Here is a 27,590-nt window from a genome sequence, read left to right on the forward strand (position 1 = left end):
GACGAATGACGAATGACGAATGAAAAATCGAGAAATGTTACCATTGGATTTCATGAAAGTAACAGAAGTTCGCATCAAACTTTACTTTACGAGTTATCTAGGCTGGTCGACACTGAACGGCTTCGAAGAGGACGTTATCGAATTACGATGAGGTCCATCTTCATTAAAGTCAATTGATATGATCTACATTCGCGCTAGATCACGTGCTCGCAATCATCGGTGCTCTTTATCGGACTTAGGTCATCGTATAGCAAATGCGCGTGGTGTTATAATACTGCATTTACATTAAACTTATTGTCAGATCGGTAAACTTTCTACTACGTGATGAAACGGGACACCCTGTATACCTGACTGTTTTAAAAGGAAATCATACCATTAACCGTCATTGCCAAGTCTCGATGGTAATGTAAGAAGGCTATCGCTGAAATTCAATTAATTTGCATAAATTATTGCCTTAAAGAGTCTAGGCACTACTCCAATTCGGACAGGTTACCGTGTTAACACCTGTACGCGTAATTTAACTGTACAAGAAGCAACACTTATTCTTCGACAAAAACCAGGAAGTTCCGCGATCGATCGTTGAATCGAAAGGAAGGACCTTGCAAAACGATCGTAAAGGATCGTTCGACTCGATAGTTTCGATATTTGGAGAACAATAGAACTTTAAAAGCATCGATACAATTGGTCATAAAGTTTTCAGATACGCAGACCATTGCTATCTGACTCATTTTAACATTTTTTGCGTGGATTTATGATTGTCAAAAATGATCGTGATTTAAGCATTAAAAACGATAATAATTTACTCTTTAACTTAGCGGTTCTCGATCAATTAACAATAATGATGAATTAGGTTATAAAAAAAAAAAAAATTATAATTCCAAAAAAATTTGGAAACACTGTTTTTGACTCGTTTTTCTTCAATCGATTGAATTTGTATATAAATTTATTATTTTTCGTTAAAAGTAATTTCTGTATAATTCTTTTTTACATTTTTCTTTCGATATTTAATCGATTTAATCATTTTAAAAAATGTACAAGTTTAAAAATTTTAATTTTCTGAAAATTAAGAATATAATATAGATGTGATATTTTACACCGATAATTTTACAAATTATAACACAATTGGTGCGAGTCTTAATTCGCTTCTTTCAATAACGATTATATCGTCCGTGAATAGACATCATCTTTTATTCCGGTCGATTGTTTGATCTTAATTAGAGTCAAGTCATTAATTAAGCTCGTTCAGCGCGATCTGAAATAAATATTGTTTAAATCTTGTTATATCAAACACCGTGGTAAAATTATCGCAATTATATACGTAAAAACTGTATATATAGGCGAGAAGATTAATGATTAAGATAATTAAAAGGATTAATTATTGTTCCGCATGAGATCGATTGAAATTTGTATGACGAAATAATGCACACTCCTAGCATAATTTGTATAAATTGATTTATTTTTATCTTTTCTTACCAATATATCGATAGAAATAATCGAATTAACAAAATGAAGTAGTTTTAATTTCATCCCATTATTCTCGAATGTCTAAAATAACTTCCTTGTCTTCTCTCATAACGTTTTTTTTTTATCATATTCGTACTATAAATAATTCTTCGCTAATCACGTTCATTAACATTCAACTAATAATAAACTATATATAAAAAGATGAAAATGAAAATATAATTATAGGCAAGATCGTAGATACGAAAATTATCGTAATCACATTGACCTTATCACATTGCTGCATCCACTAAATACTATAATTAATAATTTGTTCACGTAAATATATATATTGTTCCTATGAAAGATGACAACAAGGTCGATGAAGACGATATATATATATATGCGAATGACAATGCGACACGAATATTAAAAAGTGTCAATGTAACAATGATAGACACATTTTGCTAAACTTATTTCATGCATTGTTTATTAAGCGAAGCTTAATTAATCAAGTTTTATCGCCTGATTAATTTTCCGTTGACTATTCTTAAAAGGAAAGAATAAAAATTGAAATATTTATTGGTACAGATACTATTTTTTTTCAGGTTCCTATGAATGAGATGGATTTTAACATTCTGTGGATGGGAAATCATCCAAAACCGGATATTCTACGAAATTTAATGCCTTATCAAAAAGTAAATCATTTTCCAAGGTATGTAAATCATTTTCCAAGATAATAAATATCTTTGGATATTTGCTCAAGGAAATTAACAAATAATTCCAAGAAAATCAAAGTTAATTTTAGAAGATATGAATGAATATATTAAATAGTGAGGAACACAGAAGCCAGTGAGGCATGTATTATTTATTTATGCTGTTCAAAATAATAGATTGAAAAAAAAAATTTAACTGTTCAATTAGTGGAATTAAAAATGAAGATTTGAAAGATCTATCCTATCCTGTCCTTAGATCGTATGAAATAACGCGCAAGGATCGATTGTACAAGAACATCGAGGCAATGCAACGCAGCAAGGGTTTACGAAATCTGGATTTTATACCCCAGACGTTTCTGCTGCCCAGCGAATCGAGAGAATTACTCACTGCGCATTTCAGGTATCGCGGGCCCTGGATTGTCAAACCCAAAGCCAGCTCTCGTGGACGTGGGATTTATATTGTTAATAGTGTGAGCATAATAATTTCTAGGTATGAATATAGATAACGTGGCCTGCACCTGCATGCTTGTTTTTCGTATAACGCCAGTATAAACGATCATATTAAAAGCATTATTAACTTTTTTTTTATTAACTTGAAAGAATATAGATCAAAGACATAGAAATTTTGTTTCTGTATTTGCTAAGTATACATATAATTTATGTACAAGTATTGATTTCGAACTATGCATCTTTTGTGTTTGTAGCCTGAAAAGATCCTTACGGATGAATCTGTAATCGTTGCACAATACATAAATAATCCGCTACTCGTCGATGGGCACAAATGTGACTTACGGTTGTACGTAGCCGTCACAAATTACGATCCACTGTTGATCTATCTATATGAAGAAGGCTTAGTGAGATTCGCCACGGTGAAGTACGATGGTGGCAACCAATATATCTGGAATCCCTGCATGCATTTGTGCAATTATAGTATTAACAAATTCCATGTGGATTACGTAAAGTAAGTAAAATTGTTTTTATCACTATACGTCTGAAGATAGATTACTCCATTACTGTAAATTATCTATCTTGTAGGAGCGAAGATCCAGATGCGGAGGATGTAGGTCATAAGTGGACCTTATCCGCATTACTTAGACATTTACGATCAATGGGACAGGATACGGAATTGCTCATGCAACGAATAGAGGATATTATCATAAAGTCGATTCTCGCAACTGCTTCTGGAATTGTCAGTGGTATCAAGCAATTTGTGAAATATCCGGAAGCATGTTTCGGTAATTTTGGATTTATTATTTTTATATTTTGTCAAATATAAAATGATAAATATATTTTGATAAATTGTATATTTTATTGTAGAATTATTTGGATTTGATATTTTAATTGATGATACGTTAAAACCATGGTTGTTGGAAGTCAATTTAACGCCATCATTAGGTTGCGATTCACCGCTCGATGTTAGATTGAAATCGGCATTAATAGCTGATTTGCTTACCCTGGTTGGAATACCTGCGATTGATCCAATGTTACGACCCCAAAGTACACAACTAAATCGATCCGCGATTACTTCTACTAAAAGAATAGTTAACGTAAGTTCTTTGATGCGAGTTCTTAATTAAATAATGAATCGTGATTAAACATATTAGGATTTTATTATTTTTAGTATAGAAGAGTACATTCAGCTGAAACATTGTCGCAAAGAAAGAAGAATGCGAGCAAAAGCAATATCAATAAATCAGGATTAACAATTGAACAACAACGAATAGTTGCATCCGTAAAAGCCCAATTCGAACGACGAGGAGGATTTGTTCGTATATTTCCTAGTCCAAAATCATGGGAAATGTACGCACAATATTTAGGTAAATATTTAAAGTAATTTTTATCATGAATTATAAATGATATTATATTTAATATTATTTTTTATATATAGATCCAACCACTGGAATACCAATAGTTTCGGATCCTTTAGGACCCGGCAGAGTTCCACATCAAATTAATACGAATCATAATTTAATGTTACATGAACAATTATTTCCCGCAGCTAGTCGCACTACTGATTTTATCATTCCCGAAGTTACTTTGGACAGATTGTCTAGGTACTTTTGTAAAAATAATAAGAAATTAAAAAATTCATTTCCTAAATAATAGTATATAAATTGGTACAACTTATTACAGATATGAAAGATATGAGAGAGCGTTGGTAAAAGGGCACAAACAAAGTTTAGATCGCGGTCATAGTAAAGAAAATATAGATACGGATAAGCATAAATATAAGAGTCAAGTGGTGCAGTCTATGCACGAAGGAAATAAACTTAGGTTGGTTATATGATTATATCAATATTTCCAATCAAATATACTTTACAAAAAATTTTGTATATTATATAATTAACAAAATTTTCAGTCCTGGAGAAGCTAGAAAAGCCTTCGGTTTATATTTAGGACATATTTTGCGAAAAATATCGCAGCCTAATGCGGATCCAGCATGTTGTGATCTTGTGATGAAATTTCTTCAACAATCAGCTAGTAATTTAAGAACACCATTTTTTTTTACGGTAAGTTGTGTTAAATTACGTTGTTTAGAATTTTACATGTTTTTTTCTTTATTTTTTTTTTTTTTTTTTTTTTTATTATAGTTACCAAGTAGTAAATTGAGCGAGAAAGATCGAGCTGCAATTACGGCTAAACAACTCTCAGACTTTTTACATTTATACAATCGAGAAACAGATCTTTATGCGGATACAGTTGACCGTCCACGTACTGTTCCGAATCGACTTTTCCAAAAATTTTTAGCTGCGGCAAAGTAAGTCTATATTTAATTTTTCTTTCATTTATATTTTATTATTAATAAATAATGACATTTTTAATATGTAATATTATAATTTAACTATTAAATAGTGAGCAAGATCTAGACGATATATTAAGTTTACAAACGAGGCTATACAAATGCGCCCATAGTTTTTTGGGAAGAAGCGGTTTTGCAGGAAGTCTACCTGGTCCTAATTTGTTGGGTTCTTTGCCTCATATTACATCTCGTGTATATTCCAACGCTGCAACTAGTGAACAATGCAAATGTAATCAATCATCAATCACTAGGCCTATAAAAGCTGCACGTACTTAGTTATATAATATGAATATTTGTTATAGATACATTTGCTTGTTAAAAGTACTATGTACGGCTGCTCTAGAACTTCCCAGTACAAGTGGACAATCATCCACGTATACATAATCCTAACGTTTCCCATATTAATATAGCACAGAGAATCATCACAAAACAAATATTTTGGATACGCTTGAAAAGCGCTTTAATATTCGCTTATTTATTATAAGATAGAAGAAAAAAGTTCGTTATATGATATTATTATAATGAACTACATATATCTTAAGCCTTTTTAAAAAAGTTTTCTTGGTCTCTCTAAACGAGTTCATATTCTTAAATTACAATTTTATCTTAAAATTAATCTTCAACATTAAAGAATCGACGAAAATAGAAGATAGAGAATTATTTTAAAATAAGAATTTTTAAATACTTAAGGATTTAGGTTTTGCAAATTTTATCATATAAAACACGTGGCCAATTAAAAGTGAATCGTTTTAAGGTAAAATAGAAATCTTAAAAAATAAATAATTCAATAATAAATTTTAATGAAGATGTCATGTCATCGGCCTAAATAGGCGATTAATTTACTTTTTGAAATTAAATTGTAGCAAATTTAATGATGAAAAATCTTTTAGAAAAATATATTTCTCATTTCTTCAATACATATTATCATTTAAATATGTAATTTTTAATATATATACATATATATATGTATATATAATACACACACACACATATATATACATATATATGTTTATTTATCAAATCAATAACTAATTTTATATATAGCTAAATTATAAATTTTTTTTATTAAAAATTTAAGTAGAAATAATTAATTACTATTTTTAATAGTTTTATCAAAAATGTTCCTATTTAAGTTACATTTCTGTCCAATTAAAACCAACATATTTGTTTTTATGAATTTATATTGATGCCTTTTTACGTCTAGTCAAATTGAAGGCATACATGAAAAAATTTAATATAAGGTTTTTTTTTCTTTTATGATTATTTGTTGTTCTTTTATTAACAATATCATGCGTGTCTGACAATTTCAATTTTTTCATAAAAAACTTAGAGATAAACATAAGATATAGTAATTAAAAAGGTAAAACATAAAAAGATTCAACGAATTAAACATTTGCATATAGTTCATAAAAAAAAGATTTAAGAATTTTTCTAGATCAATTTTTCGAAGTGCAATAAAAAAATTAATAATTAATAAATTCTCATATTAGATTCGTTATAAGATATAAAGCACTTTGTATAGTTATAGTAACATATATAATAATGGTTTTGAATTGTCACTCGTATTATCATCTGATAATACATATTAAATTACATATATTCAGTTTAAAAGAAATATGTACCATACTTTGGGGAATGTTTATCCATATGATTGGCAGGTACCAATCCATTAGATAAAAAATCGTATAGATCTTATCCATCCATATAATGCCGTCAGTATTTAATACAAGGATTTACAGCTTATTCTTCCAAGAAATATGTCATTTATATTATAAAAAGCTTTATAACATTGCACGCGATAAAACAGAAAGAAACATTGTATTTTTCCATTTGCGTTATTAGATTGAAATATGAAGTATTGGTATACATGAATTCAACTCATTTGCTGTGATACAATTGCATGTGACAACACAGGAATCAATATCTCTGACTCAATCGCTTTTAATATGTTATAACATGTTATTTCAGTGAGTTAATCTCACGTGAAATAAATTTCTTATCATTATCCCTTACCGAGCACAAAGGAACCTAATATTACTTTTATTATAACATGAAAGAATATTGTTATTGCATAATTGTATTCATAGTTAACACATTTTAATCAATTAAATAATACATTATCAATTATTATTTCAAAATTTAAAGCATCTATTTAAAAAAAATTTTATACAACGAATAGATATAAAAACGTGTTTTTAAATACGCATTGATCGTGTTTATTTTATCATAGCTTGTCGGGAATTATATTTTTGTTCTATTCATTTTTATTTGTATCATATATTAATTATTTTGTTCGTATAAATTTGCAAAATATTATTTTCTATTATTTTGAATATTATATTAAATAATATATTTATCAAAATCGAAGATATTAACCATGCAATAATATTATCTTTTATGTATACATCATTATACTTTATTTTCCAAATTTATTTATTTTATATCATAATAAAATATCTTATATCAATTTCATGTTCACTATTTGCATCTATCTTAAATATTATAAAATATTGATGTCTTAAATCAAGATTATTACACACATATATACTGCCATTATTTTATAAATATATCTTTTCTTTATAATGTAATGTATTTTTTATATTATGAGAAATTTTATTTGAATAGATGTATTTTATGTATTCGAAACATGTAAATTGTGTAAAGTAAAAGATGCACAATAGTTTCACTTATTTTTTTAAGATTACTATTAGTTATAATTATTTTATTGAAAAATAATAATGTTCATACCTAAGTTAAATATTTTTTAAGTTCATAAAGCTCTAGCGGTAAGTGTAAAGTTTTAACAGAGAAAGAATTATTGAAATTATATCAAGAAGAAATCAAAAGAAGACACGAAAATTTAGGAAGCTTTTTAATATATTGCAAATATATAATTAACGTATTATTATTGTATTTAAATGTTCGTAATCTGTTAAATCAAATGCTTTCTGTATTTATATATTTTGTGATGCGAATTATTTATTATAATAATTTGATTAAAAAATTTTTGAAAAATATAAATATCAATTCGTGCGTAAAATATTTGATGAAAAATTTTTTCTTATATATCAGCCATAAAATTATGCAGTAAGTTTATTAAAAAAAAAACTTCAAGAATAATTATTTATAAATTATAATTACAAAAGAATGTTGAACAAACAATAGTAAAATCGTAATAATTGAAGAAAAGTGATAAGAATCAGTAAAAATAGTAGATGTATATAAAAAAAGAATTGTTATTACCTCTATATTGTATGTAACACTCCCTTCCTACCTGTGATTTGTAAAATTTACTAGTCAGCTTACTGCATTTATTAATAATAATAATAATAAATAAAATATTATAAGAAAACACATATACACATTCACACAATCGCTATATATAGTTATTTTATTATAATCATCAAACATAAAATGGTTACTCGGAAATATAACAAAATATCATCAAAAAATATCGAATACAAAAGATTTCAATTAAGCAAATTTATCATTGTTAAAAATCTATTATTATATTGATTGTTATATAGCCGAGTACGTGTAGCCTTCTTAATATTTAAATGATATCAAAAAATATCAATTATATATATAAGCATATTTTCGCATTGTAAAATTATATTCGAATTCAAATTATATTAAAAATAAAATGTACTAATTCGGAATATTCGTTTCGTGTTTTAATGAATAATAATTTAAAATGAATTACATATCTTAATCAAATATATTATTTGTATATATCATATGTAAATATTCTAATTCCATTATTTTAGTGCTAATTACTTTATATTATTATTTTTTAATATATTATATTATTATTTAAAATCGTATATATTTTTTCATGTTCCTTTCTAAATTAAATCAATAAATATTATAAAAAAAGAATAAAATAAAATTTCTGCTTATTTATTCATAAAATTTTGCTTATATTTATATTTATTTTTTTTATATTTTGCTATTACAAGACAGAGAAGATAGTCTTAATATTTATGCATAGAATTAATATTTATAATTATAATTAATGTAATTTTATATTCTGAAATATCAATAATGTAAAAAATTGAAATGTTTATGATATGACTTAAAACTTGAACAATCTATTTCACGTTCAGGAATTACATTCAATTACAATTTTAATTAAAAATTTAATCACAAAAATTAATAAAATTAACAAATTTTAAAAATAATTTCTTTGATACATTCTTTCATAAATATTTCCATATATTAAATATTATATTGGATTGTATTTATAGATTTTTTGATTGCTAATAATAAACATGATAATATCAATCAAATATTGGAATCATTTCTTGAGCGCGTAAAATTTGTATAACAAGGTAACGAAATAGACGAGAAAAGAACAAAGATAAAGTAAAAATATGGAAATCAGGAATATTTTCAGAATACTGAAAATGAAACTAATAACAATAGATTAGATATAGAAGTTTTTATCAAATTTCTTTTACTAAAATTAAAGTAAGAGAAGGATAGAGAGAAAAAATGGTAAGAATTAACCATGAGTGTCATCTTTTGAGTATCAAAATCTTTTTAAAAATAAATTAAAAATTGAAAATTAACGCTAATTTTTGAATGATTTTAGAAAACATTGATAATTTGAAAAACATGATTTTTTTAAAAAAATATTTTTAGTATTCAAGAAATAATACTTTTTCAATCAATTCTTATTCTATTTCTATTCATTTTTTACTATATTACTATTTAGTCATACCATAGACTAGATATAGAAACTAGATGTAGTCTCTTATATCTAATCTTATTTATATTAATTTGATCTTACTTATATTAGTTTCATTTCCTCTGAAAATGACGTTATTTCCCATATTTTTACTTATTTCTGTTCTTTTCACACTTTTTTTCTTCTTATTCATATTTATACTTGACACATCATAGAGAAGAGATATCAATTAAACATATGAATTTCATGTATCAATATATTTTATACAGATATTTTGTAATAAAATATTTGTTCTATTTTTTATTTTAAAATTTAATTTTAATTTTAATCGTTATTAACATTGCAATTTTATTCTGATTCAAATTGGTAACATTGAGAATGATATTAAAATGGTAAGATCTTAAAGGCATCGAACAAAAAAATGCATTCAATGTTAGATTTATTCTGTACTTCGTCTGTGATGAAAATTTTTTAAGGTCGGTATTACAGTTAATGTGACACAAAAACTCATAAGAAATTATATCTATTTTATATTTCGTCTGTGACTAAGTTATTTATATTATTCTTAATAATGTATACAAAAAGTACATCTTGACAAGATTTTTCATCTTATTTTAATAGAATTATATTATTTTAAGATCGAGAAAAAACTAATTAACAATGCCAGCAGTAATCGTGGGTCCTCCTCAACGTAGTGAACAAATGTGGCAGGCATTAAAGGCTCATATTACAAGAGAAAGACAACGAAAAAAACAAGGTAACCTTTTTTACAAGAAATTTTTATTAAACTTTTGCTAGTATTATCTCTTTATTTTAATTATGTAGAACAAGAAGCAGATGCAGAAGAGGAACGTCAAAGAAAAGAAAGAGAACGCCAGCAAAAACAAGATGTAATGACTTTAGGTGAAACTAGAGAACAAATATCAAATTTAGAAAATGAACTTTCACAATTAAAAGATGAGAAGCATCAATTGTTCTTACAATTAAAAAAAGTTTTAAATGAAGATGATAATAGAAGACGACAATTAATTAAAGAAACAAGGTTTATATCATATTTCTTAACAAATATAATTTAATAATATATATTGTAATTAAATATTTTTATTGTATAGTGTATGCACTGAAGTTTTAACAGCAGTAGGATATCCTGGAACAGGTCCTAGAGTAGTTCATCCACAATTGTTTCTTCCATTACCAAGAAGCAGTAGTCCTCTTTACAAAGTAGCTGTTGGTGCACCAACACATACTTTATTACCAACTGTAAATGTATGAAAAATTTATTTATTTATAAAAAATTAATTTACTTATAGATTTTTTTTTTAGGGACCATTAAAAAGAACACATAGTCCTTCACCACCTCCAACTGCCTCCCCGTACCATACTGGTTATGGATATAAACCAACACCTTCAATACCAAGTTATAATCCTCCACCTTCCAGTAAGTATATAAAAATATAACATATATTTTCGTGTTAGAAATATGAAAAAAAGACAAAAAAAGAATATTAAAAGTAGATATTTGTGCCTGTATAGAATCTGAGGAAGCAGCTAGGAGATCTGGCGATTCCCGAGCTGTTCTCTGGAACAGTGAGTGAATATAAACCTTCTTTAATTTCCATGTTCTTTCTTTAAAAAACCATCAACAATTATTTTTGCATTTCACATTCTTAATTTTGTTATAATGTATTTTCTTGCAGAGAACAATCAATATTCTGCTTCCAATTTTTACTCAGCACCTACTGGTCAAAGTGTTTATAGTTATTCTGCACCAACTTCACAACCATCTCGAGAACCTGAACCAACCAAATCTGTATATCTTTCAAGTAATAGAGCAACATTATCAACACATCAAACTGGTATATTAAAGTTTATATAGATATTTTATTTTAATCTCTTTAAATTATATATATTAATAAGAGATTTGCAATATTTTTTATTTATTAGCTTATGTTACAAGTTTGCATTCATTGGATCATAAAGGTGCTTATGCAGAAGATAAATATTATTTGAGGCCAAGTAGCCATGTTACTGTTCATGGTGGAGCTATTCCAATTCAACAACCTCCACAGGTTTTTTTATATTTAAATATTATTATATTCTCATACAACATATATTATATTCTCATATAATATATTCTCATATATTATATTCTCATATAAATACATAATATATAATTATAAACAGGGTGCAAAAACTGGAGGAATCACATCAGGATATCCAGTAAGAGCACCACAACCTCCACCAGCTCCATATCCTCCACCACCACCAGGTACTTATGTTAGTGCTTCTGGTGCTAATGTTCCTGGACGATTATTATATACTCAGCCTGGTGCCCGATATCTCCAAAGAGAAGTTTAGAATATTAATTCACAAGTGCTTGAATTAAGGTACTTGTTCATATTGTGTATATGTTTTACAGTCACCATACGATAATATTGGATAATATTTAAAGATATTTGTCAATATCATAAAAAAAATTGTAAAAAGAATATATTTTATATGCCATTATTTAGACGCCATATTGCATATAAGATATATAAATACAAGATCTGTAGATATGTTTTGAATAATAGATAAAGCACTTTTATTTGTATATATTTTATTTTATATTAAAGATTTTTTTACATAATGCAATGAAAAATATGTAGTTACATAAAAAAACAAATAGCAATAATTTTGTAAAGTTATAAAAAAATAAAATCATTATGCTTCTTAAAGATAGGATTGAAATAAAAATATGTTATATTGTTAAAATAGAATAACAAATTATCGACAAAATATTAACATATGTAACAAATAATGTTTTACATAAAATAAAATTGATAGAACTATATATTTTCTATCTTGTTATCTTAAAGTCTAATTCCTAATATTTCTTCATTTTGTCTGTGTCTCATTGTATACAAATGACTGCGAAGATCAAATATGTCGGTTAACGTAAGATTACACAATTTGCAAAGAATATTGGTATTTTCAGGTTTTTTTGGATCCCTATATATTAATAAAATATTAATAAAAAAAATGAAATAAATTAATAATACTTATAATAAATTTTTTAATAATTTACTTACTCAGTTGCTAATATTCGTAATTTTTTTACATGTTCTGTAATTTCTTGTAATTCATTTTCATCTTCTAATTCTAATGCATTATGCAATTTATATATACTATTTGTAATCATGGATGGTTTATTAGGATGAAGCAATAAACTTTCATTATATAAACCCCATTTATCAAAATTATTAATAAACTCAATAGTGCGAATTTTTCTTTCTTTATCAATTAACTTCAATAATGCATCTTTTATTCTATTTTGACAAATAATAACTTCTTCCATGTTATTTCTGCTTTCAAATTGATAAGAAACTTGCATTCCAATATTCATCCAATGACGCAGTCTATTTATCTGTTATAAATGAGAAAAATAAATATATTGCAACCAAAAAAAATTTTATCAGTATACTTACAAATTGCAAATCATCTATAGTAATTTCAGCATCAAAATGAAGTTCTAGATCATGTTCTGGAAAAATACTTTTTTTAGTAAGAGGATCAAAACCCAATCCACATAATGCGCCAATATAATAACTTCCAAAATTATTGCGTCGTAATTCCATATATGGTGTAAAAATTAATATAATTAAAGCAGTTAATCCAGGAAGACGTGGCATTAATGTTGTATTATATAATGTTAAATGATGCCCAGATATATTTTGTGAAACAGACCCTGCTACTAAAAGTCGTACAGAAGAATCTTCAAGTTCAGTGTCTAAGAGAACAGAATTCACTGAACTGGGAGCTATTTTTACATTTTTATCTCTTCCAGCCATAATAAGATGACTTAATTCAATTTCTAATGGTGAAAATGGTCCCCGTAAAGTTACTGTTGTATTGCATTCAATATCTGCAGGTGGATCTGGATAGATATCAGGCATATAATCTTGATTATACTGTAACATTTCATAATGATAACATTGCTCGTCTGATAATTCCGATTGTTGTAATCTTAAATTATGATTAAAGCGTGAAAAATAATCTTCTTCCTTTTTTATTGCCAATCTTTTTTCAATAAGACTATGATTTATATTAATTTCTCCCTCTCCGTTTTTATGAATTAATTCTATTGCAACAACGCTATTGACAATAGAATAAATTTCACCAAAAAGTAAACCAGATTTATTAATTAATGTCCAAAATAAATCAAATGCAGCTTGTGACCAATCATCATTAAAACTATGTGCTATAGATGGTCGAATTTTTGCTAATTTGCATTCAAAAGCCAATGCAGGAATATTAGAAATATCATTATTACATTCTAGATATTTCAAATCACATAATCGACATTCGCTTGAATAACCATAATCCATAAAAAAAACTTGTACTAATATTTCTGGTATTAATGATCTATGGCCTTTCACTATTGCTCGAAAATATGTTTTGAAATTATTTTCTTCATATGGTGCAATTACTAATGTACCAGTTTCTGGAGCTACTTTAAATGTTTTGAATTGATCTTTCATTTTTTCAATAGTTGATTCTATTTTTTTCAATCTTTCTCTAGTTACAGGATTACGTATTTGAACCCAAAAACGACCTGGATTTTTAACCTGAAAATTTAAATTTATTAAGATTATTATCATAGTTTATAACTTCATTAAAAATACGTACATTTTGTATTGTTAAAGGAATACGCGTTACTCGTAAACTAGGTAATTCGGATTTAATTTTATCTTTTATTATATTTTCAGGAGTAAGAAAAAATGACTTTCTATTCAAATTCATTTCATCTGCTCGTTGAATAGCTATAGATTCGGTTAAAATCGGTATTTCTATGGGAATGTTACATTGTCTCATTCTGACTGCTTTGTAAACAGAAGGACATATTTTTCTTGATGTATAATTATACTCTTTTTCAGATATTTCTTTAGAAAATTGTATATAAACACGCGAAGAATTATCAAAAGATACATTTATTTTTCCAATAGAAGTTGTTAAATGCTCTTTAAAAATATCTTGAAATCTTCGAGCATACAAAAGTCCAGGTTGTCTCATAGGCCATCCTTGTAAATATACTGTCTTTGATGGATCTAAACCCCCTAACAATTTCACTCCAGCATGTTCGTTAAATTGATTTTCTGATATTGGTATGCTTCTAACAAAATAATTTGGATAAAATGCACCAGCAATTGCAATTTTTAAAACAAATGGTCGTTCATCTTCTTTCCATACAACTTTATTAACTCCAGCACTTTCTTGTATGCCTAATTTTTCCAATCTATTAGTTAATTCTGTTACCATAGCTTTAACTTCACGTAGCACTCTAATCTGTACAAAATTCCTTAATGCCCATGCTTTTTCTTCAGTGTCGTTATTGAGTCGACGATTAGCTTTTTCAGTAATCCATACTTTATATACATTCATAAAAGCAACACAATCACTGCAAGAATTGGCTGCCCAACTAAGTCTAATATTATAGGCTAACATTTTTTGTTGAAATGGATTACTAAACATATCTTTAACAGATAGACTAGCTGCAATAATGATTGTATCTTTTAAGACACTAAATACATGTCCTAACATTATTAATTTCGATAGATGAATATCCAGAGGTAAATTAGCCATAACTCGACCAAGATCTGTTAATTCTCCATCAAGAGGTTGTATTTCATTGCCTTTATTTAATAATGCTCCTGTTTCCTTTAATAATAATATTGTTCTTTCCAAATTTCCAAGATTAGGTGGATCAAGAGAAAGTGCTAAAATAGCTTTAGGTTCACCCATATCTAATAACTTTGACTTGAGAATTACATTTTCTAATGGAGATCGTAATATTTCGGGTGATACTTCTTGAGGTAAAATACTCTGTAATTTTGAATTTTTATTTTATTTTAACAATTTTATTATAATTTTATATTAACTTTTAGATTATTAAATAAATTTACTTAAATTATTTTTAAATTATTAATAGAAATTACCTCATAAAATGCTCGTGGCACTAATCGATATACTCTACCATCCATTACTCGGCCAGTACGACCTGCTCTTTGTTCACAATTTACTTTACTTGCCCATTTTAATTCTAAACATTGAAAATTCGTTTGTGGATCCGTAACAAGTTGTCTTATTAAACAGAAGTCAATTACTAAAAAGAAATATAAAATTAAATATTGTTTTATACAAAATCTTTTATATTTCTTATTATAATTAAATAAACAAACCATATTTTACATCAGGAACAGTAACACTACTTTCGGCAATATTTGTAGATAAAATAATACGACGATAACCATGAGGTGGTTTTTGAAAAATCCGCTGTTGTTCTTCGTTTGTAATTGACGAATGTAAAATTACTATATCCCATTTAGCTTGTTCATGTTTTGGTAAAGATAATAAATTATTCATTTCTTCAATTTCATTAATTCCTGGTAAAAATACAAGAATCACATGTCTTTCATAAACATTTGTTTCTGGATCATAATTTGCATCATCAGCTTTCATATCTACATCATCAAGAATTTTTATAAGATTAACACAAAAATCTATCATTTTTTTTGTAATATTTGGTTTAGTAGCATTAATTTCAGGTATCTATAAAAAATATAATAAAATATATTAAAAAATATATATAAATTATATATTATTAAATATATTACATTTAAATAAATCAAATCAATTAAATATTATTTTTATTTTATTTTAAATACCAAAATTAAACATTTACCGGTCCTAATACAGTCATCTGACAAAGATAATAAATACCAACATTAAATAAAGTTTTTTTTGGTATATCAATAATAGGTGCAGGAACAAGTTTATTTCCCACAGGAGAAGAAAAATATTTAGCAAATTTTTCTACTTCAAATGTAGCAGACATTAAAATAACTTTTACTGAACGTGAATTTGTATGTAAAAGCTTTCGAACAACAAGAAGAAGGAAATCCATATCTTGATCTCTTTCATGAACTTCATCTAATATAACATGTGTATATTCCAACATATTTTTGCTATTTATTAATTTATGTAAAAGAACTCCAGTAGTGCAATATGTCAAACGTGTATCTCTGGATGTATGATTTATTAGGCCCACTTGATATCCAACAAGGGTACCTACTGGCCAATCTCTTTCTTTACTGACACGTTTTGCAATACTTATAGCAGCAATTCTCCTAGGCTGTGTAACTATAAAAATATAAAAAATTTTATTTAAAGTAAATTAAATATTATTATAAAATAAAATAAAATTACCTATAATATTGCAATGAAGTTTTTTTTTATAACAGGAATCTAAAATAAATTGAGGTACTTGTGTAGTTTTGCCACAACCAGTTGGTCCTTGAATTACTACAACTGAATTAGTTTCAATCATAGACACTATCTGATCTCTTTTAGAAGTAACTACTAAATTAGGTTTTGTATGATAAACAAATTGATATGTTTTATAAATATTCATTGTTTCTTCATTTTGTATATTTTGTATAGCATCTGTTCCTTGTGATACATCATCAAAATTTCCTTTATTTGTATTATAATAATTTGCAGTCTAAAAATATCATAAATAAATAGGATGTTAAATAATGCTTAAATTGTAAATTACATACCTGTAAAAGTTTATTTTCTTCTTTTTGTACATATTCTGCTATATAATCTGTTCCTTTTTCTTTATGTGTAGTTGTATTTAATTTTTGTACATCTAATAAAGACTTGTCTAATAATCGTTTTCGGCTTGATGGACCAGGTAATACTATTTTTTGATTATACATATTCAATACATCCATTTTACATCAAAAATATTCAAGACCTGTATTAAAATAGTTTTATAAAATATATTGGAATACACATTTGTATATAGTTTTAAATAATAATGATATTATTTTTATTTATCAAGATATTTATTTACATATGCTTTACAATAATCAATGATTTAAATTAAAATAATTTACTTAAATAAATATAATTTATATCAAAGACATGAATTACCGTTTTATTTAGTCAAAGTTTTATCAACAATTGAAATTAATTTAAAATATTTCTATAACCTTTATTTACTAATAATTAAAAATAAATGAATTTTATATAACTTTGAAATATATTCAATTTTTTAATTTAAAAAAATCAATAATAAAATAAAACAATGAAGATCCATTTTTATAATCCTACTTCTTTGCAAAACATAGCGGTACTTTTAAGATATATTTAAAAAAAATAAAAATTTTGAAATAGAATAAGTGTACATTGAAATATAAAATAATTTAAATATTCTATATTTTCAAAATTTTTTATAATTGAATATTATACATAAAGCTAATTTAAATTATTATACAAATGAAAAATACAATGTGCATTTTTATTTCGTTAGCATATTTGAATTCATATACACTATATTATATACATTATGTATATAGTAAGATGCATGTATCAAAATCTAAACATTATTGATTGTATAATAATATATTATAGTTATTATATTCAATAAACTTTCTGTATTTCACTTGCATTCAATATTATTTTAACTTTATTTGTACGTACTTGCCAATCTATTCAAAATTTATCTGAATGAACCGAAGAATAATTGTTAACTCCCGAAATTCAATTTACCTCTCTGAATCACGTTCGTGGCTTCTGTGAACTATTATAATAATTAATAATAGTAACATGAAGAATATAAGTAATTCTGAATGTACACACAAAATAAAAAATTTACATAAGATATCTAAAGTTACAGAAAAAAGGGAAACAACCGATTTGTACGTAGCTTTATATTCTAATTTGTTTTGAATTTTTAAACATTTTTCTTTATATTCTAATTTGTTTTGAATTTTTTAAATTGTTTTTTATATATTTTCATAATGTAATCACAGGAATTGGTGGCTTTTATTTGGAATTATTATAATACTCACAGCAGGAACAAGATTTTATAAAGTTACAGAACCACAACATGTTTGGTAAGTTATTTGTAAAGAAATATTGTTGCATTAAATTTATATTTAATTTATATAAATATTGAATATTTTAGTTGGGATGAGACTCATTTTGGTAAAATGGGAAGTTGGTATATAAATAGAACATTTTTCTTTGATGTTCATCCACCTCTTGGAAAGGTAAATAATATATATATATATTATTTTGTTATATATATTATAAAATATCATATTTTAGATGTTAATAGCATTATCTGGATATGTAACTGGTTATGATGGAACATTTCCCTTTGAAAAACCAGGAGATAAATTTGAAAATGTTAAATATGTTGGTATGAGAATTGTAAGTATACTTTATAGTATAAAGATTATAATATAATATAAAGATTATAAACATAAAATATTTAATAATAAAATAAATTTATTCTATGTTTCAGTTTTGTACATTTTTAGGTGCAACTATAGTTCCTTTATCATATCTTATTATATGGGACTTAACAAAATCTATTCAAGCAGCAACATTTTCTGCATTATTTATATTGTTCGGTATGCATTGTATTTATATATGATATTGTGTTTATTTAATATATAATGTGTAATAAAATAAGTATATTGCTTTATAATTTATATATTTTAGATGTGGGGTTATTGACATTAAATCAATATATTTTATTGGATCCTATATTATTATGTTTTATGATGTGTGCAATTTGGGGTATGACCCGTGTAGGTTCTCTTTATAATGAACCATTTACATGGAAATGGTGGGGTTGGTTATTATTCACAGGAATTTCTCTTGCTTGTACAATTAGTGTAAAATTTGTTGGTTTGTTTGTTGTTTTGTTAGTTGGATTTAACACTGCTTTTGAATTATGGAGAGAATTAGGAGATCTCACAAAACCTATTGTAAGTTTTATAAATTTAGTATTTTATTTTATAATTTTATTTTATAAATATATATTTAGTAATCATTATCATCAAAAGATAACTATTTTAATTTACTTATTCAATTTTTACAGATAAATGTAGGAAAACATTTATTAGCACGATGTATTTGTCTAATTTTTATACCAATATTTTTGTACATGTTATTCTTTTATATTCATCTTACTGTTTTAAGTAAAAGGTGAAAATTTTTTTTATTGTACATATACAAATTTTTAATATAAATAAAATAATATAATAATTATATTATAAATATATAATGAATATAATTTGAAATATTTAATTGTAGTGGAAGTGGAGATGGATTTTATAGTTCTGAATTTCAGTCTTTATTAGAAGGAAATTCCTTATATAATGCAACAATGCCACGACAATTAGCGTATGGAGCTACAATTACTTTAAAAAACCATAGAACTGGTGGAGGATATTTACATTCTCATTGGCATCTTTATCCAGAAGGCATTGGAGCTAGACAACAACAAGTATTAATCTTATTATATTATTATTTAATTATTATTTACTATTATTATATTATATTTATACTATATTTTTTTTTTGTTTTCTTTTTAATGTTTTTTCATCAGATTACGACTTATTCGCATAAAGATGATAATAATTTGTGGCTTATAAAAATGTTTGATACTGATGATATACCATCAGAACCGATATTAGTAAAACATGGTGATCTTATACGCTTAGAACACGTTATTACTCATCGAAATTTGCATTCACATAAAGAAATTGCACCTATTTCTAAAAAACATTATCAAGTTACAGGATATGGTGAAGTAATTATTTTTTATAATAATTTAATTTATATTAATTTTTTATTTATAATAATTTAAAAATGATCTATCTTTATTTTTATAGAATGGTACTGGTGATGCTAATGATGTATGGAAAGTTTTAATAGCAAATGGTAAAGATGGTGATGTAGTCGAAACGGTGACGAGTAAATTAAAATTTGTGCATTGTCTATATCACTGTGTTTTAACATGCAGTGGTAAAACATTACCAAAATGGTTAGTTACAAAATTTAATATATTTTCAAGTAACAAAAAAAAATTTATATATGCAAAAATTATAATTCTTTAGGGCTTATAGTCAACAAGAAGTTTCATGTAATCCAAATATGAGAGACAAAAATGCACTATGGAATATTGAAGATAATAATTATGCAAAATGTTAGTGTGTTCAATATTTATTATTACAATAAATATCAAATAATTAAATATAATTATATAATATTTCATAGCATATAGCATTTTTACTATTTAATAATGTTTTTTACAGTACCAAATGTCAGTTTTCAAGTATATGCACCTAGATTTTTAGATAGGTTTTTGGAATCACATGCAGTAATGTTGCAAGGAAATTCTGATTTGAAAGTTAAAGAAGGAGAAGTATCATCACGTCCTTGGCAGTGGCCTATTAATTATAGAGTATGTTATATAATCACAAAAAAATAAAAAAATTTAATTAAATAGTAAATTTTTCAGGGTCAATTCTTTTCTGGTAATAGTTTAAGGATATATTTACTTGGAAATCCTATTATTTGGTGGGGTAATATTATATTTTTAATACTTTTTATCATACTATACATTCACGCTTGCATAAGACAACAACGCGGTTGTATAGAAAGTCCTGCTATCCTTGAACAAAGAAATAAAATATTAAATGCAGGAAAATGGCTTTTTATTGGTTGGATATTGCATTATGCACCATTTTGGGCAATGACTAGAGTTTTATATTTTCATCATTATTTCCCAGCTCTATTATATAGTTCAATGTTAAGTGGAACAACTTTAAATTATATTCTTGAAAGTTTAATTATTTTATTTCCAAACAAACTTGGATATGTTATATATCATACAATAATGGCTATTGTTATTTCAAGTATCATATATAGGTAAATATAAAAATGCAATTAAATAATGAATATACATACATATATATATATATATANATATATATATATATACATATGAATATGCATATATTTATTAATTTATTTATTTATTTACAGTTTTTATTTGTTTTCTCCATTAGCTTATGGTATGATTGGTCCTTCTTCATTAGATCCTGAAAGTCCAATGCATTCTTTAAGATGGATGGATACTTGGGAATTTTAATGAAAATTATTCTTCTATTTTAAATTCATAAAAAACAAATATAAATATATTTATTTAAAATTTATAAAAATTTAGACATATATATCATTATATTTTTATATGTATAAATATAAAAGATATTTTACAAAATTGTGACAATTTTTATTTTTAATTACAAAAACTATACGATTTATTTTTCATAAATATAATGTTTTTTCATAGTTTTATTTATAAGAAAGAAAAGAAATAACTAAGATTATACTATAACAACAAATCTCATAAAGAAAAGAGATTACATGAGAAATTATACAATGAAAGATAAAAATAACACTATACAAAAACCTACGATGCTGATCACATTAAAAAGTTTCGAGTGAGCGTAGCAACTCAGCTGATCGACCCACGTGTTGGAGTTGCGCCTCGACAACGCGACACAGTCTCAATTGTCTATTAACCGCCCGATCAAAAAGAAATCTTGAATCATTGTGAATCTTTTTTTAACTTTTAAGTTTATTTAGTCCAAACAGTTATAGACATCAATTTATTTAATACATCGAGTCTTCATTTACACCAAATCTCTCCATTATTAGTGTGTTTAACCGATGAATAATAGCATGAATTTTTAACGATCAATAAACAACTCCCGGAGATTTTTATTCTGTTGAGCGACTACGAACGCACTCTCACGTGAGATCAGGAATAGTTGTCAAAGTGACCACGTGTTCTTATGAATTTCCGGTACGTATTCTCGCGCCTATATGTACGTACAAAATCGCATGATTATTATTATCGATGATCGGTCTACAGAAAGATATAACGATCAAGACTAGTGAGGTTTTTGCTTGGATTACTAGTGTTATTTCTTCCTAGAAACACAAATTAAACTGTATGTATGAGTATGAATTTATAAATTTTAATAAAAAATTTTAACAGTGTATATTAATATGTATTAAATTTGATCGATAATCACATACTCAGTCGCCATTCTTTTAACATCGGCAAAATTATTTAATTGACAATGATAAAATTCATAGAATTGTCGACAATTCGCGCGCTAATTTAGATTGGTTGAGAAACTTGTCTAACGATGAAGATTTAAAATGACTATTGTTTAAAAACACTTGTTGCTATACCGAGCAAAGATAATCGGAACAATTGATTTTATTTGTCATAGCTTCAAGCAGTATCGTTTAAAAAAACTTAATCTGTTCGACTGCATGTGAAGCATAGAACATTATGAACATGTGTAACAACATTAATCGGATATCAATGTGTACATATATTAATACGTAAGATACAAATTGCCACGTTGCTCTCACATTAAGGTATTTAACTTAATCAAGTATAAATCAATCAAATGTATATTAAGTTCATGATAATTAATTTTATCGTTTCATTTTTTTTAAACAGATATTTAACATTTTTTATATATTATTCTAAAAAATATTTGTGTAAATATTAAATAACTTTAATTGAATTAAATTGAAATATGATTATATTATATATTATGTATTAAATTATATGTGCGAAATATGAATTAATTAACATGTTCGCTAATAATTGTACCAAATAAATTATAAAAACGAGCTCGCAAACAAAACATCAATTAACTAATTAAATTTCAATTGATTAGTATTATAGGAAATCAATTTTTCATGTATAATTTAATCCATAATGCTTGGATAATTTATTTCAAGTTATATCGAACTTGAAGAATTGTTTTTCTCTTGTTTTTCAATTTTTATTTGTAATCGTATTTCGTAAGTTATCAGATAACTTTTATATTTTTTCCTTGTTATTATCTTACTTTTTATTTGAAATCATTTTTTTAATTATTAAATAAAACTTGATTTTGATTAACTTTAAATTTAACTTAATTTAAATTCTTAAATTATCATTATTTTATTTCTTATTTTTTATTGAATTCGAATTGAAGTATATATATTTACAATAACAAGTAACAATTCTGTTCCATATCGCGGAAACATAAAGAAATTAAACTATCATATCTTACAAACGCAGGAAACGCGGGAATTGGTAATGAAATTTGACCTACTTACTTGATCATATATATCACGCAAATCTTCGTTAGTACTTAAAATGAAAAAATCTGCGAAGGTGTAACTCCTATTATATCATTTCCTTCTTGAGAATTATCATAAATTGGAATATTTCTTCATTTATGTTGCAAAATTACATGGTAATTTTAAATAATATCATGCAATTTAAAATGATTACATCATGACTTGAATTTTTTAAATTTCGAATTGATCACAATAAAAAACAAAAAATTTTTTTTTTATTAAAGAAAAGAAAAAAAAAGATTAAAGATATATTTTATAAATATATTTTATCTGTGTAGATTGTTAAAACACATCTTCTCTAATTAGTCGTAGAAGTAGTTTGTTATGTGGCGAATCGTAGGATCTATAATATGCGAGACGTACTAGTCATTTCATTGGCATGGATTTTCGTGATAGAACAAGGTCTGTGCGGCAAACTCGAGCGAGTTGCTCATCGACCCAACAATGTTCTCGACGATTATTATGCCTATCGTCACATCTCTATTATCCACTTCAATGTTCCGGATTGCACAGTCGCTGCAAAATTCAAGTAAACTTTAATTAAAATTGAATATAAAAAAATTCAATTCCTTTATTTTTACTGTAAAAAATAAATAAATATGATTCATTATCTTTAGGTTCACTGTAAAAGAAGAAAAAATTGGTGGAATAGGTGGATGTTCGGCTCGAAATGTCTCTATATTTTTGAAATCTGGCAGTCTACCATTTGTACGACCTGATGGATCGAAGATAGCAGCCAAACTTATGAAAGAGAGACGTCGATATTATTCTTTAGATATGGAAAGTAATGGATATAATGATTCGATAAGAATTGATGCACCTTCACCGGGCGATTGGTATGCCATTGCGTTTCGATCTTGGAGCGATCCTGATAATGGAAAGATTACACAACAAGGTTAATTACCAAATTAATGAATAAATTATAAACAAAGAAGAGTTGATGTTAATGACGTAATAGTATATAACGTATATATTATTACATATTTGCAGGACTTGGAGCATCGTGCGATACTATATTAGATGCAGAATTATTATTAGAATCTGCTTCTATAGTTTCGTCAATGGATCCAAAATGGAAATATGAGGTGCATATGAATGAAAGCATGGATTCAGCTGTAATACAGTTATTAATTCCCGATGAATTCGTGGAGTCTAATTTATTATTTACATCAAGTTGTGGTGAAGAATGCACGATCGCGGTTTACGTGACCGCGGAAGATTATTTGACAGGAATGATATTGAATACTACAAATGGCACTGTATTCTTTAAGCCCTATTCAGATGCGTTTCATTATGTAACTCTTCGTTTGCTTTCTGGAAACTCCTCGAAAGTATCCTTACAGTTATTCGATAATTCATCCACTTATGACTTGGATCAAGTGAAGTTAGTGGATTTAATGAGGAAATCCTTACCTGATTTTTTTCTCTTTGATTATGAACATCTGCAAGGAAACAGTATAAAACCATCAGCTTTTAATTTAACTTCAAATACTTTATCCGTCCTTAGTTTCGAAATCGGTAGAGTATATGATGTTGGTGGTACATTAACTATAGGATTGAAAATAGTTGATGTGAAAGATAAAGGAAAAAAGAATATCATTGTGATCGCTTGCATTTCATTAGGTGAGCAATTGAAAATTGAATGAAAACAAAATTCTATTATTTAAGCAATTCCTGTTCTATTAGGTTATTATTCGAATATCACTGCCGGTGGAAGTTGTACACGTATGGAAAATACAACGATCGCGGACATTTATGTGAATTCCACAGGGCCAGCTACTCTTCACATTCCATTTCCAGAACCAGGAATCTGGCATATAAGTTTGAAAGCATTTTATGTGGAGGAAAATTGCCATTGTATCGGAACCTGTTTGAATAATACTATATGTGAAGACTGTGATTGCATGAATCCCTGTGATGCCAGAGTAGAGAGTCGTATTTCTTCATTACCTTGCATCGAAGGTCGCTGCAATTCTCGCGGGAAATGTATGCATTATATGAGTGGCGGTTTTGTATTTGCCGCATGTCATTGTTCAGGTGCTTACCGAGGTTTTGATTGTGCGGATGATACTTATGTACTCAGCAACAGCGACATAATAGTCCGAGTATTAATGTTAACATGCAGCAATTTGGCTTTCATTGCTTCTGTTTACGTGGCAATACGTCGACAATATTTCACAGAAGCTATAGTTTACGCTGCTGTATTGTTCTTTTCAACATTTTATCATGCTTGTGAAGCTGGAGAAGATGTATACAGCGTATGCATTATGAGACTGAGTGTGTTGCAATTCTGCGACTTCTTCAACGCTCTTTTGTCCATTTGGGTAACATTAGTAGCAATGGCTTCGTTCGGACCGAAACTTACTGCTTTTTGTCAAATAACTGGAGCTGTTATTCTCGCTATGAGTGCTGAAATGGATCGTACAGCCCTCTGGGTATTTCTTCTGCCAGCCATAACGGGTTCTGTATTGATTGGTTTTTCTTGGGGTATAAGATGCAAGAGAAGAGGTACGATTCGTTATCCATCACGTCCTTATAGGTAAGCTATTTTCTTTAGAAATTCATAAATGCCAATATTATTTGCATTATATAAAGTGAAATTTATTTATATTTACAGGAACATTTATTTTCCGGCTGGTCTTCTATTAGTTTCCGTCGGCCTCATTTGTTACGCATTTCTGCAGACAAGGAGTAATTATTATATTGTACACAGTTTGTGGCACGTGTGTGTCGCTATAGGAGCTATACTCCTTCTACCAAAGCGAAAGTACATGAAATAATTGTTTTTCTATAAAATGAAAGTTATTGAAAAGTTATATTGTATTATATTGAAAAAAAACCTCGTTGCCAATTTAATGAAAAAGAAAAAGGTACAAAAATATTTGTAGCAATTAACGGTGCTCATATACGATGGTACATCGAACAATATTACAATTACCAAAGATTTTATTCTTATAAAAATTAAATAATGTTTATAAAATAGTTAATGTTGTTCATCTAAATGTATATTATTAAGTAATATGAACTTCATTACAGCATTAATTGCTTTAATGTTGTCTATCAATTATATAATTATCTTAAGATAGAATCGGTCGAATGGCATCATGCTTGATTGCTTGTTTATTAAGTTTATTAATATCAGTTATTAAATTATATTGCTTAATAATGCGTTCAACAAAAATTTTTGCTAAGGACCAAAGAATTTCTAGGATAAGCATAGATAATTACATATATAAAATATAATAAAGAATGTCTAATATTTTTTTGTAAAAATAAGCTTACAAAGATTATAAGATTACTTACATTTACTAATCTAAATGTATCACAATATTCTATAATCTATCATTGATTATGAATTCCTCAAGAAATTTTGAAGTTTAAATTCTAATATGGTTTATTTAGTATTTGATATTTATTTTTATCGATGTTAATCTTATAAAATTTTGTTTTATTTCTCTTAGGAATCAAAACCTCGCACGCGATTCATACATTAATAGAAGTGATTATATATTTATATACATTGTAAAAGAAATTATATCTATATTGAATATCGATCAAAACATTGTGTTCATACTAAAAGATAAATCGTTATACCATTTAACTCTATACGGTCTTATTTGTCTTATTTAAAGATTGTATAAAAAACACGTGTCTCTATTAGGAAAGTTGTCACGTTACATGCTAAAGTGCGCGAACGAACAGTTCCATTTACGTGGAAACAATTTCACTTTTCTTAATTCATATATACAAAATCAAATAAATGTAAAAGGAAATCACTATACTATTTGTCCTTTTTAATCTATTAAAAATTGTCTGCAATTACTATTTACTATTTATAATTAGGATATAAATTTCCCGATAGGAAATTGATTCTATTTGTGATATT

At 26.4% G+C, this 27,590-nt stretch overlaps 5 protein-coding genes across 22 annotated transcripts in view; 4 read left to right on the top strand and 1 right to left on the bottom strand.

The window, feature by feature from the left end:
• The window catches only part of LOC122715217 (tubulin polyglutamylase TTLL5), a 29,683-nt gene extending 23,785 nt beyond the window's left edge, over positions 1-5,898 (top strand). For 3 of the 4 annotated variants that reach the window (XM_043937204.1, XM_043937207.1, XM_043937206.1), the window contains 11 exons: positions 2,049-2,155; positions 2,413-2,626; positions 2,861-3,117; positions 3,192-3,391; positions 3,474-3,703; positions 3,778-3,973; positions 4,045-4,210; positions 4,290-4,430; positions 4,516-4,666; positions 4,748-4,914; positions 5,010-5,898. In XM_043937204.1, the coding sequence (XP_043793139.1) occupies positions 2,049-2,155; positions 2,413-2,626; positions 2,861-3,117; positions 3,192-3,391; positions 3,474-3,703; positions 3,778-3,973; positions 4,045-4,210; positions 4,290-4,430; positions 4,516-4,666; positions 4,748-4,914; positions 5,010-5,232 (2,052 nt within the window). In that variant the 3' untranslated portion in view covers positions 5,233-5,898. The remainder of the gene's footprint in view (positions 1-2,048; positions 2,156-2,412; positions 2,627-2,860; positions 3,118-3,191; positions 3,392-3,473; positions 3,704-3,777; positions 3,974-4,044; positions 4,211-4,289; positions 4,431-4,515; positions 4,667-4,747; positions 4,915-5,009) is intronic. The other variant, XM_043937205.1, reaches the window with a different exon arrangement.
• Positions 5,899-10,190: 4,292 nt separating this feature from the next.
• LOC122715226 (G protein pathway suppressor 2) lies at positions 10,191-12,282 on the top strand. Of its 4 annotated transcripts, none has more exons than XM_043937243.1 (8): positions 10,191-10,403; positions 10,472-10,688; positions 10,759-10,906; positions 10,970-11,084; positions 11,162-11,233; positions 11,344-11,502; positions 11,591-11,715; positions 11,831-12,282. In XM_043937243.1, the coding sequence occupies exons 1-8, from the start codon at positions 10,307-10,309 to the stop codon at positions 12,002-12,004; spliced, it is 1,107 nt and encodes a 368-aa protein (XP_043793178.1). In that variant the 5' UTR covers positions 10,191-10,306; the 3' UTR covers positions 12,005-12,282. The 4 variants fall into 4 exon arrangements, with proteins under 4 accessions (XP_043793178.1, XP_043793177.1, XP_043793180.1 ...); XM_043937242.1 differs by having other exon boundaries at positions 10,193-10,403; positions 10,759-10,912; XM_043937245.1 differs by having other exon boundaries at positions 10,194-10,403; positions 11,180-11,233.
• Positions 12,283-12,383: 101 nt separating this feature from the next.
• On the bottom strand, positions 12,384-18,656 carry LOC122715215 (probable ATP-dependent RNA helicase spindle-E). 5 transcript variants are annotated; one of them, XM_043937202.1, is made up of 10 exons: positions 18,544-18,656; positions 17,245-17,444; positions 16,892-17,186; positions 16,368-16,825; positions 15,865-16,234; positions 15,622-15,788; positions 14,315-15,508; positions 13,114-14,253; positions 12,718-13,052; positions 12,384-12,637 (listed from the first exon to the last, which is right to left on the bottom strand). In XM_043937202.1, exons 2-10 carry the CDS (start codon positions 17,419-17,421, stop codon positions 12,499-12,501), a joined length of 4,275 nt encoding a protein of 1,424 aa, XP_043793137.1. In that variant the 5' UTR covers positions 17,422-17,444; positions 18,544-18,656; the 3' UTR covers positions 12,384-12,498. The 5 variants fall into 5 exon arrangements, with proteins under 5 accessions (XP_043793137.1, XP_043793136.1, XP_043793134.1 ...); XM_043937201.1 differs by lacking the exon at positions 18,544-18,656 and adding an exon at positions 18,242-18,377; XM_043937199.1 differs by lacking the exon at positions 18,544-18,656 and adding an exon at positions 18,173-18,293.
• Positions 18,123-21,671, top strand: LOC122715218 (protein O-mannosyl-transferase 2). Of its 4 annotated transcripts, none has more exons than XM_043937209.1 (14): positions 18,123-18,390; positions 18,505-18,588; positions 18,660-18,744; positions 18,803-18,907; positions 19,002-19,110; positions 19,202-19,470; positions 19,584-19,690; positions 19,799-19,991; positions 20,094-20,297; positions 20,380-20,531; positions 20,605-20,693; positions 20,803-20,951; positions 21,009-21,418; positions 21,536-21,671. In XM_043937209.1, the coding sequence occupies exons 1-14, from the start codon at positions 18,299-18,301 to the stop codon at positions 21,639-21,641; spliced, it is 2,154 nt and encodes a 717-aa protein (XP_043793144.1). In that variant the 5' UTR covers positions 18,123-18,298; the 3' UTR covers positions 21,642-21,671. The 4 variants fall into 4 exon arrangements, with proteins under 4 accessions (XP_043793144.1, XP_043793146.1, XP_043793145.1 ...); XM_043937211.1 differs by having other exon boundaries at positions 19,412-19,470; XM_043937210.1 differs by having other exon boundaries at positions 21,559-21,661.
• Positions 21,672-21,802: 131 nt separating this feature from the next.
• LOC122715219 (transmembrane protein 8B) lies at positions 21,803-27,485 on the top strand. Of its 5 annotated transcripts, none has more exons than XM_043937215.1 (6): positions 21,803-22,358; positions 23,983-24,233; positions 24,322-24,599; positions 24,695-25,327; positions 25,391-26,243; positions 26,322-27,485. In XM_043937215.1, exons 2-6 carry the CDS (start codon positions 24,055-24,057, stop codon positions 26,482-26,484), a joined length of 2,106 nt encoding a protein of 701 aa, XP_043793150.1. In that variant the 5' UTR covers positions 21,803-22,358; positions 23,983-24,054; the 3' UTR covers positions 26,485-27,485. The 5 variants fall into 5 exon arrangements, with proteins under 5 accessions (XP_043793150.1, XP_043793152.1, XP_043793148.1 ...); XM_043937217.1 differs by having other exon boundaries at positions 24,011-24,233; XM_043937213.1 differs by lacking the exon at positions 21,803-22,358 and adding an exon at positions 22,372-22,506.
• The last annotated feature ends 105 nt before the right edge of the window (positions 27,486-27,590 follow it).

Source organism: Apis laboriosa, unplaced genomic scaffold (genome assembly GCF_014066325.1).
Source record: "Apis laboriosa isolate Shangri-la unplaced genomic scaffold, ASM1406632v1 scaffold34_cov151, whole genome shotgun sequence".
Classification (NCBI taxonomy): domain Eukaryota; kingdom Metazoa; phylum Arthropoda; class Insecta; order Hymenoptera; family Apidae; genus Apis; species Apis laboriosa.

What these genes read in the sequence shown, in the direction of transcription:
- LOC122715226 (XM_043937242.1), top strand. Translation starts at nt 10,307, where the DNA reads ATGCCAGCAGTAATCGTGGGTCCTCCTCAACGTAGTGAACAAATGTGG. An exon ending in AAGACAACGAAAAAAACAAG is followed by an intron (nt 10,404 to 10,471) that starts GTAACCTTTTTT and finishes TTAATTATGTAG; the next exon opens with AACAAGAAGCAGATGCAGAA. An exon ending in TTATAATCCTCCACCTTCCA is followed by an intron (nt 11,085 to 11,161) that starts GTAAGTATATAA and finishes TATTAAAAGTAG; the next exon opens with ATATTTGTGCCTGTATAGAA.
- LOC122715215 (XM_043937202.1), bottom strand. Translation starts at nt 17,421, where the DNA reads ATGGATGTATTGAATATGTATAATCAAAAAATAGTATTACCTGGTCCA. An exon ending in TGTTCCTGATGTAAAATATG is followed by an intron (nt 15,789 to 15,864) that starts GTTTGTTTATTT and finishes ATTTCTTTTTAG; the next exon opens with TAATTGACTTCTGTTTAATA. An exon ending in CTATAGATGATTTGCAATTT is followed by an intron (nt 13,053 to 13,113) that starts GTAAGTATACTG and finishes CATTTATAACAG; the next exon opens with ATAAATAGACTGCGTCATTG.
- LOC122715218 (XM_043937209.1), top strand. Translation starts at nt 18,299, where the DNA reads ATGAAGAATATAAGTAATTCTGAATGTACACACAAAATAAAAAATTTA. An exon ending in TTCATCCACCTCTTGGAAAG is followed by an intron (nt 18,745 to 18,802) that starts GTAAATAATATA and finishes ATCATATTTTAG; the next exon opens with ATGTTAATAGCATTATCTGG. An exon ending in AGATAATAATTATGCAAAAT is followed by an intron (nt 20,694 to 20,802) that starts GTTAGTGTGTTC and finishes TGTTTTTTACAG; the next exon opens with TACCAAATGTCAGTTTTCAA.
- LOC122715219 (XM_043937215.1), top strand. Translation starts at nt 24,055, where the DNA reads ATGCGAGACGTACTAGTCATTTCATTGGCATGGATTTTCGTGATAGAA. An exon ending in GATCGCTTGCATTTCATTAG is followed by an intron (nt 25,328 to 25,390) that starts GTGAGCAATTGA and finishes CTGTTCTATTAG; the next exon opens with GTTATTATTCGAATATCACT. An exon ending in TATCCATCACGTCCTTATAG is followed by an intron (nt 26,244 to 26,321) that starts GTAAGCTATTTT and finishes TTATATTTACAG; the next exon opens with GAACATTTATTTTCCGGCTG.